The following is a 21,735-nucleotide window of genomic DNA, read 5'->3' on the forward strand; positions in this document are numbered from 1 at the left end:
GACTCAATCGGGTATTTATGGTATACATAATGGACAGGTCATGGGTCATGATTTTTTGTTTCTTGCCCGTGACCCGTCCATGACTTTTACTAAAAATACCCATGATTAAATAGTAGCCTTAGTCATAAACTAGCCTCTCAACCAAAAGGTGGGTCAGGATTAAAGCACACTAGCAGATATTGTGGCAGACATGCACTGCTGCTGTACCTGTTCTGGGTAGTCCCTAGCGCTATTAATTGTCTAACTTGCACTAACTAGCTGCAGATTTTAAGAATTATTAGATCATCTAGTATATCACATGCCGTAAAATTTCACTCTGTTACCCCCATATTGATCTCAGTAACTTGTGTTTGACTAAAGTATATCTTACAGAAAGGCATGCAGTCTTGATTTGAAGACATCAGGAGATGGAGAATCCACCATTCTCCTTGGTAGTTTGTTACATTGGTTAATCACCTTCAAATTAGAAGGCACTTTTTTTTCTCTTTTTAAAGTGAATTTGTCTGGCTTCAGCTTCCAGCCATTGATTTTTGTTATGTCTCTTTCTGTTAGATTAAAGAGCCTGTTAATTCCTGGTATTTTTGCCCTAGGAAGATACTTATTCACTGTAATCAAGTCACCTCTCAGTCTGTTATTGACCCCGTTTATACATGCAAGGATTGCACTAGCACTTTTTGTCACATCATCACACTAGGAGCTGATGTTGAGTTTTGTCCACTATGACTACTAAATCCTTTTCAGAGTCAGTGCTTTCTAGGATAGAGTCTTCTATAGGTATGGCTTGTATTTTTTGCTCTGAGGTGTATGACCTTGCGCTTTGGTTGTATTAAAACTCATTTTGTTTGACTGGTCCTAGCTTACCAGGTGACTCAGATCAATGCGTGACTACCCTGTTCTCACTATGTACCTCTCTGCTAATCTTTACACTCTTTAATCTCACTAAACTCAGTCCTCCTCTCCCACAAGAAATCATTTTAGAGGTGACCCAGAGCCAATTTCACTTCAATGATTCTTGCTTGTGTGACTCTTAACTTTACTGAGGAGAATCCCCCATAAATCATTTTGTTTTTCCATCATTCATTGCATTTACAGATATGCCAGAGACTACGTAGTAGAAGGAGAGCCATATGCTGGATATGACAGACACAATGCGGAGGTGGCAGCCTTTCACTTGGACAGGTATGGAACTATTGGGTTAACTATTTAATTATTCTCTTGTTTTTGTTTTGGTTTTTTTGCACCAGTTCACTTCAGAGAGGGTGCCTGAGACATCAGTTTCCAACCTGCTCATTGAGTAGAACAAAAAACATTATAAAACGTCATGACATGATAGAGTCCAATGAACAAGGTTTCTGCGAAAGGAAATAGTATCACCCTAACTTATTAGAATGCTTTGCACATGTCAACAAAGTAATGGATAAAAAAGAACAAGATGGGCACAGTTTACGTAGACTTTCAAAGGGTTTTAATTAGGTTCCTCACGAGAGACTGCTAAAGAAACTAAGTAGTCATGGGGTGAGAGGTAAAGTATTATCATGGATCAAAAACTGACCAAGAGACAGTGAGTCAAATAGTCAATTTTCATCTTGTCAAAAAGTGAAGAATGAGGGTGCCTTAAAGTTCTGTACTAGGTCTTGTGTTTAGTATATTTGTCGGTGATCTGGGAAGGGGGGTGAGCAGTGAGGAAGCAGTTTTTTTTTTTTTCAGATGATATAGTGTTATTTAGGTTAGTCAAGTCCACAGAGGGCTGTGAAGCACATCAGAGGGACCTAACCAAGGTTGGTGAGTGGGTAACATGATGACAAATGAAGTATATTGATGGTAAACGCAGAGTAATTCACACTGGAGGGAAAAAATCAACTACTCATATACCTTAGAAGGGTCTAAATTAATGATCAATTTGGGAGAGGGGTCTGGGAATCATTGTGGACAGCTCAATGTGAAGACCTCAGCTCAATGTGCAGCTGCTGTCAAAAAATCAAATAAGATGTTAGGATACATAAGGAGTGGAAAATCAGTGGTGCAGCTTCATCTAGAATACTGCTTGAGGTATTGGTCACTCCATTTCAAAAAGGCTATTACATAATTAGAAGGGGTTTTAGAAAAGGGTATAGAAAATAATTGGGGGAATGAAAAAAAACCTCTCATATGAAGAAAAAGTGAAAATGTTGGAATCTCTTACTTTAGAAAGGAGGTGGTGAATAAGAGGGGACATGATAAAAGTATACAAAATAATGAATGATCTAGAGAAGGTGAATTGGAACGTTCTGTTCTGTCTCATAACACAAGAACAAAGGGAGTTTAAATGAAATTGAAAGAGGGCAAATTCAAAACTGATAAAAGGAAATATATTTTCACAAAACATGCAATTCAGCTGTGGAATTCATTGCCAGACGATATCATTGAGGTCAAAAACTGAGCAAGATTCAGAAAGGGATTTGGTCACATAGTTAATACTACAATAGCTTTTAGAAGAGATATTAAGCCAATTGTGAACTGTTAGGAACTGGGTGGTTTCTTGCACCTTTCTCTGACTTGTCTGGTGCTGGACTCGGTTAGAGATAGGATACTGGACGTTCGACCATAGGTCTGATCTAGCATGACAGTTGCTGTGTTGAATTGTACAAAGCAAAACATATTCAGACTATTTTTGCTCTGAACTTTATGCCAGTTTTCTTTCATATTTCACAATCAGGGAGGCAAAGTAGGGTCTATTTTCCTGCATAGGGCACTGTGATATCCTTTCTCAGCCACACTTTTTCCTACAATAGGATTATATTGGACTAAATTGAGTAAAGTTTCTGTTTCTATAAGGGATACTGCCCCAATGCCATTGGGTTCTTGTTTCTCTAGGGCTGTCCAGTGAGAGATTGGATTTTCCTACTTTTTCTCGTAATTTACAACCTCTTCAGGACTTGTGTGGCAGCTGCCTACTTTCAGTTAAGAAGGTCTGATCAGAGTTTTTTCAGAGCCGAAAATTGTTGCTCCTAGATCTGTGGGAGGGGTCTCTGTGGAGCATGAGTTTGACACCTGGGGTGGATCTGGACCACTTGTACTATTTTTTTCTGGCATCCACGACAACTTCAAATTGCAAGCTTTATTTTTTTTATTTTTTTAAGTATGTTTCTTGTGGTTATGTTGCAAAGATGACCTCTTGAATATGATTCCATGTAGTGCTGTCTTATACCTAAGCAATGGTTCTGGTGAGGTGTGAACTGACATCTTTCCCATTCATCACAATAGGGTGCTAATATTTAACTCTGATGCTGACACTTCAAAGGATACCTATTTTAAATAGTCTTAATTCTGTGTCCCTTTGCATATGGCTATCACATTTGCTCATACAAATTAGATAATTGCACACATCCAAATCTGTTGGACTCTTTTACTCTCCTGTATATCTCAGGCATGATTTGTTAAGACAAACATTCTTCTTTGCCTATTTTGAATAACACTTTGCACTTCTTTTGGGCTTTCTGTCTGAGGCTCTAAAAGCAATTTACAAATGTTAAAGACCTAACCTTCATAGTACCTCTGTGAGATAAGTATTTCCATTTTACAGAGGGGACAACTGAGGCATAAAGGTTAAGGGTGGGTCTTTCAAACGTGCCTAAGTGAGTTAAGAGTGCAAATTGTATTGATACTTGTGCTCCAAACTCACTTCGGCACTTTTGAAAATCCCACCCTAAACACCCAAATTGCCTGTGGTCACACAGTAAGTCTAACAGACACAGGAACAGAACTCACTGACAGACTTGTGCTTACCTGCTAAACTATCTTTCCCACCTCTCTCATGTTTCTAAATGTCTTTGTGTTTTCCAAAGACACCCAGTTCTCTCAAACCAGCTTGTCTGCTCTCAAGTTTAACTGAATTGGAGTTTAAATTACAACAGAGTTTATCAGGTGGTTTCTGGGAATTAGTATAAATTATCTTTCCATGTGGCCAGCCCAAGGCCCTGTGGTGTTTGCTCTGAGCTGCTACATGAGAGACAATATATTTTGTGATATGAGGTCTCATTTCCGGGGTTGAGTTCTGTGAAGACACTGTATTTGGTCCTTGAAGAAAAGGTGCATCTCATGCTGCTCTGCAGTGACCACTCAGACCAATATAGGAGCATTGCTGATGGGCTGTAAAGGGAGTCTCGTACATCCAGCCCTCCTTAGCCAAAGGAAAGTCTTGAAAGAAGATAGAAGGTACAAATGGTGAAGGGTTAATTTCCAATGGGGTGCCAAGTTTAGCACCTGTTATAAGGCAACCATCTTTGAATTTGCTCAGTGGCTTGGAGATCTGATGTGGTTTTTAGATTTGAAACTGCTATTCCTGTTAAAATGCTCATACTTTGTCACCCCTCTTCCCTCCCCGAAACAGAATTCTGGGTTTCCGGCGAGCTCCACTGGTGATTGGCAGGTTTGTGAATCTGCGTACAGAGATCAAACCCGTTGCAACAGAGCAGCTGCTGAGTACATTCCTGATGCTGGGTAAGTGGGTTCTAGGTATCGTGCAGCCCATTGAAAATAAGCATGTTTATTTAAAAAAAAAAAAAAAACAAAAACAAAAAAAAGCAGTGGGAAACTGACATAACTGTAGAACAGTTAACTACTATATAGGAACCTGATAAACTGCTTCCAGCCCTTCGGAGGGATTTTAACACTGGTATAACCTTGTTTGGTGGGGAAAGGGGGGTGGGATTATTTTTCAACAAAAAATACTTTGGTTTGCCTGTAATTTTTGTACGTTCTCTTTTGCAGATATTTGTTTGAATAAGTATTTTCTTCCTAATGTCAAAAGCAGTCAGAAGAATTTAGAAATAGACCTGAATTGAAAACATGGAATTATATTTTACTCTGAGTAAACTGAATGGACGGTTGGAATGATGTGGCTTGCTAATATACAAGATGGTGATGGATGATGATGTTTGGGTAGCACCAACAGTGTGCCTGGTATAGCAACATGGTTATAGAACGGGATAAGATGTTCATAACTAGATGTCCCAGAACAGTTTCATACATTTAATTTATAGTAGTAATGTTGATGGGGTATTTTCTGGGGGTTAATGGCTCAAGGGCAGAGTCCTGCCAGCTGGTCATTATGCCTCAGAAAATGCCCTGTGCTACAACCATTAGTACTTCAGTCAGATTATAAAGTATCATATTTCTTTGTCAGAAAACGTATTTAGACAACTGTTCATTAACAATGTATTGTTTTTATGTATGTATGATAGGCAGGGCTGGTAGCACTTATTATTAAGGTTGTCAGACGCTTCCAGTTATAAGACTATATTTTCAGTTGTTTATAACTCTGCCAAACTTTAACTGTTCAGGCTGAAATATACCATGCCAGGTCTCTGCCTCATGCTGAGGTTGTGTGTGTTTTTGTAATTTCAGTCAAAATGGTTCAGCTGTTTCAGAAAATGAGGCTAATGAAAAATTGTTGTTTCGCCTATGTTCAAAAATTCAGGCAACTTATTATTTTTTTTTAAGGGGGGGAGCTCTTGTGCCCCCATTCTGTGGAATAGGGACTTGAAATTTAGAAACATGGTGGCCTTTGTGTCAGGGATGTGCCTTTTGCTACCCCTATGAAATCTGACTAAATTTGGCCAAGTTATTATCCTTTTAAAAATGTGAAGATTCCATCCCCACTAGGCAGGCTGCAGCCAGGGTCTAAAGGAGGACTCTCTCTCTCTCTCTCTCTCTCTCTAGTCGCAGCTGTTGTCTTTGCTGTGGCTGGGAGTGTTACATGGAGCATGGAGCCAGTGTCTCTTTTGCTGTCAGTGCTCCCTTTGCTGATGCCAAAGCAGCATGGAGGGGGAATCTGTCTGATTTGAAAGCAAAGGAGACAAGAGCCAAACCTACAGTGATGGGGTGCAGAGGACAAGGTGGTAGGGTGACTGGAGGTTGGGAGAAAAGAAGCAGATTAAATGAGGAGCTGAGAGGGGAAACTGGGAATGAGGAGCCAGAAGGTGCAGAGGAACTAGGGCTGGCTGGGCAAGAGACTGGGGGCATGTCTTCACTACCCGCCAATCCGGCGGGTAGCAATCGGTCTATCAGGGATCGACTTACCGCGTCTAGTGAAGACGCGGTAAAATCGATCCCTGATCGCTCTGCCGTCGACTCCGGAAATCCACCTCGGCAAGAGGCGGCAGCGGAGTCGGCGGCAGCGCGGCAGCGGTCGACTTTCCCGCGTCCTCACCGCCAGGTAAGCCGACCTAAAATACGCAACTTCAGCTACGGTATTCACGTAGCTGAAGTTGCGTATCTTAGGTCGGACCCCCGCTGTAGTGTAGACCCAGCCTGGGACTTGGAGATGGGGGTGAAACAGATTGGAAGGATGTAGCAGCAGGGGTCAAGGTGAGGGGGCAGGGAAGGATAGGCAGAAGAATCTTTGCCTATTAGAACACACTTCTCTCCAAAGCCTGGAATGGAACATAAGATTCCTAAGTCTCATCATTTCTCTGCTGTCAGAAGCAGTGAAATCCTCTGGCAGTGTCCCATCCACCGCCCCGCTCAGAACTAGTCCACATAGAGGATGACAACCTACTATTGCTATCAGCTACTCCATTTGCTCGAATGGCAGAGGTCTTTGCAATAGAGTTTTAAAGGATCCAATCCTGCAGATGACCCAAGTAGGTGTCAGAATGATAGAATTTCCCCCCCCGCATTTGCGCCTTATTTTTGTTTTTTTTTTTTTTTAAACCTAGGATATAACACAAAAACTTAATATAATTAAGATTGCAAAGCCAAGCACTCAGAAGTTAGGAAATGCCAGAATTAAGATTGCCTGTGCGACCTTAATTTGACCCCTTTGTGCATGATCAGATACTATTTTTTCCCACTAGACCCCTCTCTCATTCACTGCACTGGATGTTAGTGCTCACTTAATGAGCAACTAATTCAGTATTTTGTTTCCTCTTCGTTGTTCAATGTCATAGTCACAGAATTTAAGGCCAGAAAGGGCGTCCAGATCATATAGTCTGGCCTCCTTATATCACAGGCCACCAGCCCCCTCCTGCTAAATCCAACAACCGAAATTAAGTCAGGCTATTATGTGCTACAAGCAGAGACTAGGAAGGACAGAGATGAACCAGTGCCTGAGTCCTTTGTAAAGGCATGGACAAGTTTAAAGGAGGTATACCCAGATAATCCTAGCAAGTGACCCGTGCCCACACGCTGCAGGGGAAGGCAAATTACCCCCCAGAATCACTGCCAATGCGACCTGGAGGAAGATTCCTTCCCAACCAGACATATGCAGTCCATTAGACCCTGAGCATGTGAGCACAAGAAATTTTTGAATTTCCTAATGTCTGAGTGCTTGACTTTGCAAACTTAATAATGTTCTTCTAATGTAGTTTTTTGTGTGTGTGTTTTCCCTTGTCTATTCACTGGATCCTTTTAAAGTGAGCTTTTCATCTTGTCAAAGATGAATAATTTCCTGTTGGTTATCTCTCCATTTGGAACTTCTTTCCAAAAGAAAAAGAGAAGTTTTGGTTTCCTCTTGAGGGAAGGAAGAGGAAGGCGAAATGAAGTGAACTGTTGAAAGGACTTCTTTGTGGAAATCTCTCTAAAGGTCCTTCAGGCTGCTCCTCTCTTTTGTTTGGGCTTCCATAGCGTTACTGCTGTTCTTGTGATATGTTTTTTTTGTTTTTGAAGGTAATAGTACCTGTTTCTATGGGAAGTGCTACTATTGTCGAGAAACAGAACCAGCTTGTGCTGATGGAGATACCATGGAGGGGTCAGTCACGCTATGGCTGCCTGATGTCTGGCCTCTTCAGAAGCACCGGCATCCTTGGGGAAGGACTTACCGTGAAGGCAAATTGGCCAGGTATAAGAACCCGATAGGCCTACTGCAGCAGTTCAGAGTACACCAATCTTTGCATGCTTAGCCGTGTCTTGGGCTGTTTAAAGATTCACAAGATCCAAAGGAACTTTCAGCCAGTTTTCTTGAACCAGAACTACTAGTGAAGGCCTCTGATGGGACAAGCATTAATTTGAGGGAGAGGGAAAAAATCCTATGGACATCCAGGAATGCTAAGTGTCATTTTTTTCCCCACTTTTTCCCTGGAAAGTAACTTGCCACACAAGTCAGTGAGTGATTCAGCCATACCTGAGTTGACTGTGGAATCTCAGCTGCTTACCTCTCACTGTTGAGGCTTTCTTTTATACTGTGCCCCTATTTGGCTCAACAGAACCCTGTGACACTGAGTTAGTAGTCTTTTTGCCTAATTTCATGGGTTTTTATTGGTTCTATTTTTATGGGTTTTTTTGTTGTGGACCTATGTCAAAAGCTTTCATACCAAAGTAATTTCGGTGTGTTTGAGGGAGATTCTGTGGAGCTTGGAAGAGATGAAGTTCTCTCCTATTTTTTTTTTTTTTTTTTAAAGATCAAATTTTTGTGTATTTTGTGCAAAGTATATCTCACCTTAAATAGTTTAGAACTGAAAAGTTGTTTGTTTGTATACTAGCAACATGTAGGGATCTGGACCCATGTCCAAAGAGCACTGTTAGACGGAGACCAGTGTGGGCCTGAAAGTTATAAGACAGACACGGTATCTCAAAAACTCATTAGGTTAGAAACACTTTGCCAGGACTAGCCCAAATGATTTCAAGCTCAGTAAACTTTTCCAAGCATTGATCCAGGACAGGTGACCAGAAAAACATTTTCAGCCCCTGAAATCTTGTTTGCTGAACTAGATTTTTGGTTTAGCTATTTACATCAGTTTCTAACTAGCTAGCTATTCACAGAAAGAATCTGAACTTTTGTGTGTGTGGAACTCCTTGCCAGAGGTGGTTGTGAAGGCCAAGACTATAACAGGGTTCAAAGAAGAACTAGATACATTCATGGAGGGATAGGTCCATCGATGGCTATTAGCCAGGATGGGCAGGGATGGTGTCCCTAGTCTCTGTTTGCTAGAAGCTGGGAATGGATGACGGGATGGATCACTTGATGATGTATTTGTGGAAAAGAGAACAGGAAACATTTTGCTTCTGTTAAGAAGTTGTTTCTCAACTTAGAGGGCCCATTTATGCTATGTTTTACCATGTTGGAGTGAGAGCTAGAGCTTGTCTGCATGGTGGGGTAATGCACACTATAAGGGCATGATTTTAAAGCACACTAAGGTGTTATGCATTAATTGTAACCCTGTTGGTGTGCATTATAAGTTCCCATGTGTGCTCTAGCATAGTACTATTTCAAACACCATTATGTTAAAGCACACCAGCAGGGTCTATGTGGACTATAAATGCACAACACTTTAGTGCACTTCAGAAATCACACTTCCATAAAGTGCCTTACCCCACTGTGTAGACAAGCTCCAGGTCTAACCTGACAATCCTTATGTTATAAAATACGTTGTTCTTGCCCATGCAGATAGGATCAAATAACATTGCTCTTTTGTCATGTACTTAACTATATTGCTGCTTTCACTCTTTGGAAACCTGTCTTCAGGATTAGGGGAAGAAATATGCATATGTTCCATATGACATGTAATGTCCTTTCTGCTGCTCCTAATTATGGAAGATATTTGTGTAGGAGTTTTTCTTCTCAAAGCTGCTGCTTCTGTTCTGTCTTGAATAATCCTGTTTAACATTATTCATTTAGTGCTTTAGTGTACATAGCTTTCAACAACCATGTACTAGATAAGATCCCTGACCTTCGGAGTCACAATTAAACTCTTCAATAGAATACAAATTATCAGAAGTAAATGTAGGAGCAGATGGTGCTGGAGAAAGCTCAGTGTGGTAACTTGATTGACAAATGGTGAATAGAAAGGGGAATGTAGCATGGTGCAGGGGAAAGGGAAAGCTGTTCCAAGTGGAGTAAGAGCGGTCATAAAAAATATGAATTAAAGACTGTGAGGAGGAGGCAGGGGAGCATTTAGGAGAGTGGTATGAGTAACACATAGAGTGTGCCTGGGGCATAGGAAGAAATATAAGATGAGATGTCGGCGTGATGTACAGAATATTGAAGGTGAAGACGTGGAGTTTGGGCTTGATGCAGGAAGAAAAGGAGGAAGCCAGTGAAAGGATTTGAGGACTGTCAGAGCAATAAGAGGAGAAGACTTTGGCCCACAGTATTTTGGATAGAGGATAGGTGAGATACAGGGAGGCCAGCGTAGAACTTATTCCTGTCCTCTGGAGACAGCATTGGTAATGGTTATAGCAGCGAAATTCTATTTCTGCCTCTGCTGCTGACTCACTCTGACTTTGGGCAGGTCAGTTAACCTCTCCGTTTTGTAAAATGGGAATACAAACCTCCTTAGGGGTTTTCAGTCTTAGTTAATGTTTTGTGAAGAATTTTGAGATCCATGGATGGAAGGTGCTGTATAAGTTGTACTTATTACTAGTAAAGATGGCAGATGGGCAGGGCATAAATCAGGGTATTAGCAGATTGTGCGGAGAGGAAGAATGGATTTGAGAAAGAGGAAGAAACAAGGCTTAGCAAGAGCCTGGCTGTGGAGAGGTGGACATAACGCCCATGTTGCAAGGCTTGGTAACTAGGAAAAGAATGGAGTTGTTAACTGTGATAATGAAGGGGGAAGAAAAGCTTTGGGAGGAAAGCCACTTTGTCCCTTTTGCCACTTTGAGGTTGAAACAGTGGCAGGATGTTGAGGATGGGGTAGTGCGGGTAGACACTGGAGATAAATTTTCGTTGTGAAATCAGCATGAAACTGCTGGGGTGGGCAACAATTCTCAAAATGTTATCCATGGAGCACTTCCTGGTGGTCTAAAGATTGAAATACTTTGAGAAGTAAGCTCTGTGGGTTTGGGTATTGGGAATGGAACTGTTCCATAAGAGATTTCTGCAGAATGAAAGAGTTTGAGGACCCCAGACATAGAGAATGAGTATATAGAAAGGAGAGAAGACAGAGAATCCTGAAACAGAGCCCTGCAGCAGGACTGGGATCCCGCAGGTCCTGCAGCACCCACTGCTATAATAGCAGGGGCGGGATTAAAAAAAATCCCACGCAGGGCTCTACCCTGAAAGCTTACCAGTGGAGAAGAAAATGGGGTGCTTCCAAACAAAACTCTGAAGGAGTAGTCAGAAGTAGAAGACAAATTGTATCATGGAAATGCGTGCAGGTGAGGTTTTCAGAGTATAAAGGACGATCATTGTGTCAAAGGTGTTACACTCCCAGACCAGGGACCATTTTAAAACTGGATTTTATTAAACTTAGTGTCCAAAAACACACACACAGCTTACACAACCCCATTTCAGCTCAGTCTTTTCATAGCACACCAAAATTCTGCTGCTGCGACCAGAACTATCCCCTTTGAGCCCCCGCAGCAGACCTTCAGTTCTTAAAGGGAGAGGGCACAGTAACTCTAACCCTGATATTTCCTTCTGTGTGCTATAAAGGAGAATGAGTAGACAGAGAAGGCCTTTAGACTTGGCCAGGCAGGGGTCACTGGTAATTTTGCTTGGGTCATTTTCAGTAGAGAGAGAAGTTGGATTGGATGGAGGAAAATAAATTGAGACAGTAGGAATAGTGTACTGAAAAATACAATTTTTTATTTTTACAGTGCAAATATTTGTAATAAAAATAATAAAGTGAGTACTGTACACTTTGTATTCTGTGTTGTAATTGAAAATATATTTGAAAATGTAGAAAAACATCCAAAATATTTAATGAATTTCAATTAATATTCTATTGTTTAACAGTGCGATTAAAATGGCAATTAATCGTGATTAATTTTTTTGAGTTAATTGCATGAATTAAGTGCGATTAATTGACAGCCCTAAAAAAATCCACTTTTTAAACACCACTCTCTTTGATAAGTGAGTAAAAAGACAACTATAAACAAAACTTGAAAGGTCAGCTGATATGTTTGTCTAAAACTGTTGCAAAGTGCTCAAGTCTCTTCTTCGGGGCGCCTGGGGGTTGCAGTAGATTGCCATCTTGGTTGACATTGCTTTGATTCCCCTTGTCTGCCTGCAGGTGGGAGTATGACGAGAGCTACTGCGATGCTGTGAAGAAGACCTCACCTTATGACTCAGGCCCCCGCCTCCTTGATATCATTGACACCGCCGTCTTTGATTATTTGATTGGGAATGCTGACCGACATCACTATGAAAGCTTCCAGGACGATGAAGGAGCCAGTATGCTCATCCTCCTGGACAATGCCAAAAGGTAGGAAGCATATTAGTGCTGGCGGCCACTTGGTGATGAGAAAGGCGGCACGCAGTTATCCATTCCCCCACTCTGCCTTTCCCATAGTTAGCCATTGCAATAGCTCAAGCTAAAATTCTGTCAATATTCCTTATGGCAAATCCTTTCAAATAATATAATAATAGAGAGGAGGAGGAGGAGAAGGGGAAAAAAAAAAAACTTTTTGTAGTGGTAATCACCACTACAACATTTTTTTTTTCTTTTTTTCCTTTTTTCCCCTTCTTCTTCTTCTCCTTCTCTCTCTCTCTTTCTCTCTCCTGCTGATAATAGCTCACCTTAACTGATCACTCTCATTATAGTGTGTATGGTAACACCCATTGTTTCATGTTCTGTGTGTGTGTATGTGTATATATATCTATATCTATATATCTTCCTACTGTATTTTCCACTGCATGCATCCAATGAAGTAGGTTTTAGCCCACGAAAGCTTATGCTCAAATAAATTTGTTAGTCTCTAAGGTGCTACAAGTATTCCTGTTCTTTTTACTATATGTGAAAGAAAGCATAGAGTCAAAAATAGTAAAAATCATAAATGAATCAAACAGTACCATAGACTCTTCATGAATTGAAATTCCGTGCTTGAATTATAAGAATAAAACAGTAGGAATATACTGCCAACCACCTGACCAGGATGGTGATTGTGAAATGCTCAGAGAGATTAGAGAGGCTATAAAAAATAGACAATTCAGTAATAATGGTTTATTTCAACTATCCCTATACTGACTGGGTACATATTACTTCAGGATGGGATGCAGAGATAAAGTTTCTAGATGCCATTAATGACTGCTTCTTGGAGCAGTTAGTCCTGGAACCCACCAGGGAAGAGGCAGTGCTTGAGGTGAATATAGCTGAATCGCTTGGTAATAGCAACTGAAATGTAATTAAATTCAACATCCTTGTGAGGGTGGGGCGGGAGGAAATACCAAAGAAACCCACCACAGTAGCATTTAACTTCAAAAAGGGGAACTCCACAAAAAATGACGAAGCTAGTTAAACAGATTTTAATACAAACAGTCACGAGTTAAATGCCTGCAAACTGTGTGAAAACGTTTTAAAAACACCATAGTAAGAGTACCAAAAAAAGCCACCATGGCTAAACAGAGTAAAAGAGGTGGTTAGGCTCCTAGCTCATGTAGACATACTTGTGCTATCTCTCATCTGAGCTAGTGTCCTAAAAATAGTAGTGTAGCTGAGGTAGCATGGGCAGCTGCAGTGGTGGCATGGGACTAGCTGTGCTAAGTACAAAACAGCCTGAATTCCATATGTATGTACTTGGCGTGGCTAGCCTGTGCGGCTGCTGCCTGTGCTACCTTGGCTACACAACTATTTTTAGTGTGCTAGCTCAGGGGAGAGCTAGGACAAGTATGTCTGTGTGGGGTGGGAATCACACTCCTAGCTTGTAGTATAGGTATAGGCTCAGTGTAGACAGTTTTAACACCTTTAAAATTGTATTAGGGGGTTATGTAACCAAAGCTTCCCTTCTATTTTAAAGGTGTGAAACTCTACATTTGGGGTTTGTCTTTACTAGGATTAAAGGTGGTTGTTTTGTTTTTGTTTTTTAAGTGGTAGCTGGAAGGGACTTGTTAAGGCTGATACCCCACTCTGGCACTTCGAGTGCAGAAGGTGGGGTCATGCAAGGACTCTAAAAATTAATACTGGCCACTCCAGGCTTTTATTAAACTTCCAAGGTTACAACTTTTTTCTGACCTTGGATTGGTAAACGCTGCCACCACCCAAATGCAAAACCCCTTTGCGAACCCAGGAAGGCACACTTGGGAATTCCTTCCTGTTGGGTACCCTCAAGCCCTTTCAAACCCAATCCAACTCCTCCCCCCCCTCGTCCCCCTCCACACCGCTCTGAGGAAGAGCTGAGAAAGGGGAGGGTGGGGGAGGAAATCAGCTGTTTCCACCAGCTAATTAAACAACGTACACAAACCTCTTAAGACACACACCTTCAATTCTGTTCTTAAAAAAAGGTAAATTTTATTAATAAAAAAAAATCATCTGGGAACTTAGGCATTTGCTAGATTAAAAAAAAAAACTTCAAGGGTTAAGCATCAAGAATAACTTTCTTGAGGTCTAGCTTAAAGGTTACAAGCAAAACAAAAGCATCTGGGGTTAGCACAGAGGAGTCCACAAGCCATAAAGAAATAAAAAGAGATAAACCTGATCGCGTCTTCCTAGACATTTCCTGGTCTACTTACATATCTGGGGTTTCAAATGAGTAGTTTCTAGGTATGATACCGATGATTTTTTTTTATACCTGGCCCCAAGCTTCTTACAGCATAGTTGCAGCCCTGTCTACCTCTTCCTGGAGAACAAACACAGACAGACAAAAGGGGAGTCTTGTTTCAATTTTAAAAAGTTGTAGCCTTCCCATTGGCTCTTTTGGCCAGGTGCCCACTCACTCCTTTTTACCTATGCATAGCAGTGAGACTTTTTAACCCTTTACAGGTAGAGCAATTAGAGAACAGCTACTAAGAGGGATTTTATAGCTACTTGCTGGCTGGCTGTTCATAAAAGGGAGCTCCCCCCCCCTTCATTTATCACAGGACTATTGGGTGAAAACACTGGTTTATTTCAAAAGGGTGAGACCATAGGTGACCCAGCTTGAGGGATAAGTCACAAGGTGAACGGAGACAACTAAAGGATAAAACTGTGCAGCACCGCTCTTAGCCCCAGTGAGGTGCTCCAACTGGTGAATCACTTTGCTACACTATGATCTTAGTACCTTAGATAACACTGGTTAAAAATACTTCCTAACTTAGTGAAGACTTAACCTTGGGGTTGAGTTACCAACGAACTACCATGATTGGTAGCTAACTTGATTTTAAAGCACCTTTTTTGTCATCTAGACAGACCCTTAGAAGGCTTGAAAATACCATTTCCTTCTTGTTACTCTTGGCCTTTCTTCCCTTTTAAGTATTGGGTTCTCCTGCTCCTTTCTCTTATTGTGAGTATTTCTAATCTGTCTGAAATAAACATGGCTCAGTTTAATTTTCATTGCTGTTTATGCATCAGCCCCTTCAATGACTCCTTCCATGATGCCAGCAGGGATGTATTCCTCTTTAGGAATATTAGTTAATTGCTGCTGCTCTCAGATGTCTTTTGGTGGATCCTACAAAAATGGTGGCTTTTTAAAATGTCCTGGCATTAGAGTGGGAGAGAGTTACATATTAGTCAATGGATAGCGATGGTGATAGTGATGGGTTATGTCTGTGTTTTCGTTATAACTACCTGTGTTCACATGCTCATACCCTTCTGAAACAATTTCCTCTGGGGGCATCTCAGCCCCAGAAGTGAATTTCTTCTGACATTTTGAGTCAAGTCTCTTCAGCTGTCTTTGAGTTACTGAAGTGTGAAAAAATACTCTGATGTTTTAAGGCTTTTTTATGCTTAGCAACTCAGATGAATAAAACAGCTCCAGATTTTGCTCCCTTGTTAAGGAGCAGGCTGTTCGTTAGGCTTGTGAAGAAATTGTTAAATTAAATTTATAAGTGACTGAAAAATAACTTCTGTGCAAGTTTATTTGGCATCTATTTCAATGGAGCCCAAAATATACTATGAAGTCCTTTTGGCAGTTCTCCAGCTGAAAGGGTGATAGTGAGGTTTAGATGGGTTAGAATTGATTAGCATTTTATGTCCCTGGCCTTCAGCTCGAGGTTGGCCAACTTGGGGATCTACATGTGTCAGGTGGCTGTTCCTCAATTCATTCCCTGTCCAGGAATGTCAGGGAGCTGATACGCTCATTCTTTGTCTAAACTGATATCCCACTTGTTTTCCCCCTTAGCTCAGCAATGTGGGCTACATCCCTAAAGTTCTTCACAGCTTGTTTTTAAAGTGCCTTGAGGTGGCTTGGCAGGGTAAAGAACTATAAAAACTAAAGCTGCTGCTGCTGTTTGTTGGGTACATTAACAGAAACTGTTGGGAGTTGTATGTCTAATTGGTCATGGGCTGAGAATGTTTTAGCTTCACTGATTTGAGTTGTTGGAGCATGGAATTGTTTGGTTATTGATTTCAAATTCCTTACAGAATCTGCTGAGGTCGGAAAGGGTGCTGAGTGTTCAGCTGGCTCACCTGCTTCTAATTTGTTTTTCAGTTTTGGAAACCCCTCCCTGGATGAGAGAAGCATCCTAGCTCCTCTTTATCAGTGCTGCATGTAAGTAAGTCACAGAGAAGCCATTGAGTTTATTTGTACGCAATTGCCAAATCTAAATCAGGAGCACACTGAAATTCATAGCATTGAAGCCCTCTGACAGCCTGGAGACATGCAGGTTATACATAGAACTCTTTTAGGTCACTGGTTCAAATTTACCTTTGATCAGTAATGACAAGTAGCTTCCATCTGCAGCTGTTCAGTGGCTTATATGAAATGAACTGGTCTCTGGCCAGTTCCTGATGGACAGATGTTTGCATCACCATTGGAACTCTCACTGACAGAAGCCAAGGATTGGATAGGCATGGCAACTAAACCACCCTCATTCCTGATGTCCCTTCTGAGGGTTGAGGTACAGTGGCAAGGCAGTGTGTGGAAGCTTGCACCGCTGCTACCTGTGCGGTTCTTGCTTTGGGTTATATGGAGGACTTGAGCCTTCAAAACTGCTAGTCATTGTGCTGTGTAGAGGGAAGGGTGTTCTCTGCCTGTGAGGCCTTTTTCTTGTCCCTTGTCTGTGCATGCATCCAGGCAGAGTTCTTCAGGGTATCCCTTGACTCCTTAGAGCAGAGGGCGTTGTCTGGGATTCTCTGTTCACTGTCCCACTCTGAATCCCTCATTTTGTCCCTGTGACCTGCACCCCCATCCTGCTTTTTTCATTTTTTGTCTCCTGCAACCTGTTGATTTCTGGGTTCTGTGGCCCCATGCTTACCTGACGAGGCCAGCCTTTCTTTGCTTTTGTGGGCTCTGCTCTCCTTGTCCAGTTAACAAATAGGCTGTATGTTGCATGAGCATTTAAAAAACCCAAACAAAGGAAATCGGTGCAGTAGTTTGCATGACTGTGCTACATCAGGGCAACGCAAACGGAGAAATGAAAATCACATCACTTTTTAAAATAGGCCAGTCTATTGAGAGTTCCATGAGCTGCCCCTCGAGGGTTCAGTTTGTCTCCTGAATTCTTCGGAGTCTCTGGAAACCAGGAGCTTTGCAGAGTACGGAAGCTCAGCTCCTCAGATTGCAAGTACAGCCAATACAGCCCCTATATACTACAGCACATTTGACCTACCTTCTTTTGTAACACCTCTGGTTTCTGTAGCACACTAAAGTCTGCAGAAAACTGAAATTTCAACAGGAGCATGAAGTAAGTAAATAGAAACGCTTTTAAAAAATGATTAAAAATTTCCTTAGCTTTCCCTAGTAATTTTTTTAAATGTTTTCTTTTTCTTGTTTTGTGTGGCTCCTTTGGAGTCTGTGTCCTCTGTTTCGAGTTCCTCCAAACACAGTCCTAGAGGAGAGGTTTCCAGAGGCAATTCCCCTTCCATCCTTGCAGAAGATTGAACAGCTCCCTGCTCTTCTGGTCTTCATTCTCACTGAGCCCAGGTGGTCCATGGACAGCTCACACCTCTAGGCAGGGAAGCCTGTAAACAGAATGTTCTATGGTAGCCATGTGAATGTGCTAAAATCTGTTTCAATTGTTTTGACTGCAGAATTCACAGCTTCCCCTGGGGATAGGGAGTACCCTGTAACATGGGTGACACCACCCTCCCCTAACACTCAGTGACAGTGATGAACTCCAAAGGGAGCTAGGTGAGTCAGGACATCAGCTGTGGCAAATTGCTACAACATGCAACTTTGATGGGAGGAATCCCAGGAGATTCCCCAGAAGAAAACAGTTCAAATGCGATAGTGTGAAAAGATTAAATGGCAAAGTAGAAAGAACATGGTAGGGAAGGTTAATCATCTGACTCTTTTCTCATCCATGACTGATTGTTGGTTGATGAAGTTCTGACTGGAGTAATGCTGAGTAAAGCATTCTTCAGTTCTGACTGGAGTAAAGCATTGTTTTGGGTTAGCAGTCAGACCTCTCACTCAGTTCCCTTCTCCAGCTGTGTCTGGGAAGCCTTCAGACTGACCTAGCTGTGCTCTTCCTGTCAGGAGCTTTCATGGAGCAATTCTTAGAAGAATTGCAACGTATTAGATCACTTTCCCTTCACCTTCATCTGCTACCAACATTTTAGGTCTGGATTATGTTAGTTACAATCATATTTGGGAGTGCGGAGAGATACCCAGTTATAATTTGCTCCCATCTATGTAGGCATAATCATGTTGTAACTGGACTCCTCAACGGAGCAGCTATATGGTAGTGCTGATGGGACCTTAGACTGGAAGTCCTGTGTGCACTAGTATGATGTGTGCTCATCTTTCTTTTCCAGCATCCGGGTTTCCACCTGGAACAGACTGAACTACCTGAAGAATGGAGTGCTGAAGTCTGCCTTAAAGACTGCCATGTCTCATGACCCCATCTCACCAGTGCTCTCCGACCCTCACTTGGATGCCATGGACCAGCGGCTCCTGAGCATCCTGGCTACAGTGAAACAGTGCACAGACCAGTTTGGTCCAGACATTGTGCTGGTGGAAGACAGGATGACACTCTCCCATTTGTAACTTTCATGGAAAACAGATGGAAACTCCTTTTTTTTAAAACAAATGATAGAAAAACAGCACAATTGGTTCTGAATGGCTATGCCCAGGATGGACTGGAAATGAATGGAAAAGCTCCTGAGCCAGGGAAAAAAGTGGTGGTGGTCTTTATCTTTGGCTGACAGTAGCTAGAGAAGGTGGAGAGTTTGGGAGCCCGTGGACAGCCCTGTAGCCACAGTGGCAGCTTCGCCGTCATGGTGTGTCCATTGTTGGCAGTGGACGTTGCACTGGGAAAACACAACTGCTGGTGTTAATGAAAAAGAGAGTGGAATTCAAACAGTAATACTTGGGCTGGTTCTAGAGGGGACAGTGGAGATGGAACACTACGGTCCCCTCCCCATTCTCTTTCCACAGCCACCCACTCTTAATATGCTCTTATGAGGTTTTAGTCCAATTCAGGGTTGTATATAATCAGCTGTGAGCTGGTTAGGCATTTTACTGCCTCTTTAAAAAAAGAGGAAGTGGTAAATAAATAAATAAATAAATAGTGCCCCTTAGTGCCCCCTACTGGGGTAGAATGTTCTTGCAAACACCAATAGGGGTGGGAGATGGTGTGTCTGCTGCTCAGCTATCTTCTCGTTAATAAGATGCTGGAAAGTGGGATCTGCTTCAGTGATCAAATGTGATGATGCTTCAATGTTAAGTGCTAGTGAAAATCCATCCATGCAATTGGAAGGTGAGGAGATGGCAAGCTTTTTTTACATCAGTAAGATCCATCCAATGGCTGATGATTAATATCTGTTCCCCAAGAAATTACTACATGGACCAGCACTACTTTCTGTACATAGGGAATATAGCAGAGCAGATATCTCCATGATTCTATGTCCATATTAACAAAATTATCTTTGTGTTATAGCTGAGAAGCAGGATAAAGTCAGTTCTCAGAGCAGATTCCGCTTAGCCAGATCATTCTTCTTACAGTAGGCCCTATAAATGGGGTGAGCAGAGTATGTAATACAAACTAGGAACAGGCTTCTTGCTCAACTACACAGATAGCCAATAGCTGTGAACAAAGAGCCTGAGGATTACAGAAAGTATTGGCTGCTGTGCCTGTGGCGTTGAAGGGCTTAATCCCCACCACTCCCAATGGCAATCACAGTTCTCAGTGCTGTTGGTTTTGTAGAAGGCCAGACATTGACTTTTGTGGCAGAGCTCTTAAACTGAGCAACTTCAGTTGGCCTCTTTCCTTTTCCCAACTGCTCCTCTATAATTCATGCTGTGATATACTGATTCTCTGGTGGTTGTCTTGGAATTCTACCTTGTGTTAGTTTGCGGGGCATTTTTTGTATGGCAAACTTGATGCTCATGAAAAATACGTGCTGTCTATAAGAGGGTATGATGGAGGAGTTCTATGCACATGTTCCTGTGCATTTATCAGTGCACCTCAGTTTTGATTGGAAGCTCTCCTCTTCTGTTGGTCCTGTGTCATCCTCTAGCAGAGATTTCAAACTGTTATAGACTAGCTTGAGGCCACAAAACTCATCCTTTATGATAAATTGATTATTTAAATCCATGGCTCCAGAAGCAAAAGAGGATTTTTTTCAATACACTCCCACATCTACTGGCCTTGCATCAGTTTGATGTGTGTAGCTAATATGGTACACAAAAGGATCAATAATCTTATTCAAGCTTCCTCCTAGAAATAGCAGGGTTGGGGGGATGCTTTTGTATGCACTACGTTAGATGATACAAGACAAAGTGCAGCAAGTTGATCTCCATTTCTGTGCTTTCCCTGGCCTCCTATGATTTGTTTCTTTCTTTCTTTAAATCTGTTCTAATTGCCGATTTAAAAATCTCTTTGGCTCTGCCATGGTGTGGCTGGCAGTTGGAGATTGTCCTTTCTGTTGCAGGTGTTTATCCTCATGAAATGCAGCAAGGTAGAATAGAAATAAAAAGTAACTCAGTGTTCTAGCTGATGCACCTGCTGCCATAGCCAATCTAGCAGGTATAAGTGGAGGAGATTACTTTGAAAATGCAATTGGTTTTATTCAAGGTGGGGGTGTTTACACAACCTGTCCCGAGGAACTGCAGATGCTGTTGTTAATAGACTAATGCCTGATGACACTTATCTCCTGAGGGGAGCTGGGCTCACATCATGCTTAGAGCATAAGTGAAAGAGTCTGGTCTTGTTCTAGTTCCCCTCTGGGCCATCATCCATGTCACAAACCCACTACACACGTAGCCTTAGGACTGGAATAGTAGTGGGTGCTACAGGAAAGGACTGAAGTGCATTGACAGCTGAGAGAGAATTTTGTATAATACTTGTTGGCAGTATACCTGACTTTAGTGCCTATCATTCCAGTTTCACGAGCACTGAATTCACTCTTCAAAGGCAAACTTCATTTGAGTGAGTTCTTTCCTACTATCTGTGAATTGTTCCTCCTGGCTTCCATCAGAGCAGAACTGCTTCAGCATAAACTAGTTTATTGTGAGTGTGCATGGGGAGTGTTGGCTCTTTTCTCCATCTTTGAGAGCCCTCTTCTGCCACCCTCACTCATCCCAGTAGTGCCTTATTCTGTGAGTAGTCTTACTTGTGGAGTAAGGTACTACTTGGAATGAGTGAGGGTAGCAGAATTAAGCTTTGTTGGTGTGCATTGGCATTAAATAGTTACTGTGAAACCGAAGATAACTTATTCAAGGAGAGAAGAATAATGAATGGTGTGGCTTGCATGATCTCACAAATCTGTTCTTCCTGTCTGTTTTGAAGCATAAGCCATGACATTTGATGATGTGGGAAGAGTCAAGTATATTGGGTGGGATTGGGATTTTAATTTACAGTTGCTCATTTGCATTTGGTGGTGGGTTTTTGTTTAAAACTATGATCTTGCCACAAAATGAAATTAGTGTAAAGAGCTTTGTTTGCTTTCTCTCTGGCTTCCAGAGTGAAAAGTGAGTTGAGATTTACTAGCCTGCTTTCCCGCACTGTGACCGTCAGAG

The 21,735-nt window shown here is 41.8% G+C and overlaps 1 protein-coding gene across 2 annotated transcripts in view; it reads left to right on the plus strand.

Annotated features, from left to right (window-relative positions):
- LOC112105864 (glycosaminoglycan xylosylkinase) overlaps positions 1 to 19,272 on the plus strand; it is a 31,333-nt gene extending 12,061 nt beyond the window's left edge. For both annotated transcript variants that reach the window (XM_024198853.2, XM_026655391.2), the window contains exons 3-8: positions 1,093 to 1,179; positions 4,370 to 4,479; positions 7,648 to 7,819; positions 11,934 to 12,125; positions 16,264 to 16,323; positions 18,531 to 19,272. In XM_024198853.2, coding sequence (XP_024054621.1) covers positions 1,093 to 1,179; positions 4,370 to 4,479; positions 7,648 to 7,819; positions 11,934 to 12,125; positions 16,264 to 16,323; positions 18,531 to 18,762 — 853 coding nt within the window. In that variant the 3' untranslated portion in view covers positions 18,763 to 19,272. The remainder of the gene's footprint in view (positions 1 to 1,092; positions 1,180 to 4,369; positions 4,480 to 7,647; positions 7,820 to 11,933; positions 12,126 to 16,263; positions 16,324 to 18,530) is intronic.
- Positions 19,273 to 21,735: the final 2,463 nt, after the last annotated feature.

This window comes from Terrapene carolina, unplaced genomic scaffold (assembly GCF_002925995.2).
Source record: "Terrapene carolina triunguis isolate 2854851 unplaced genomic scaffold, T_m_triunguis-2.0 Scaffold210, whole genome shotgun sequence".
Classification (NCBI taxonomy): Eukaryota; Metazoa; Chordata; order Testudines; family Emydidae; genus Terrapene; species Terrapene triunguis.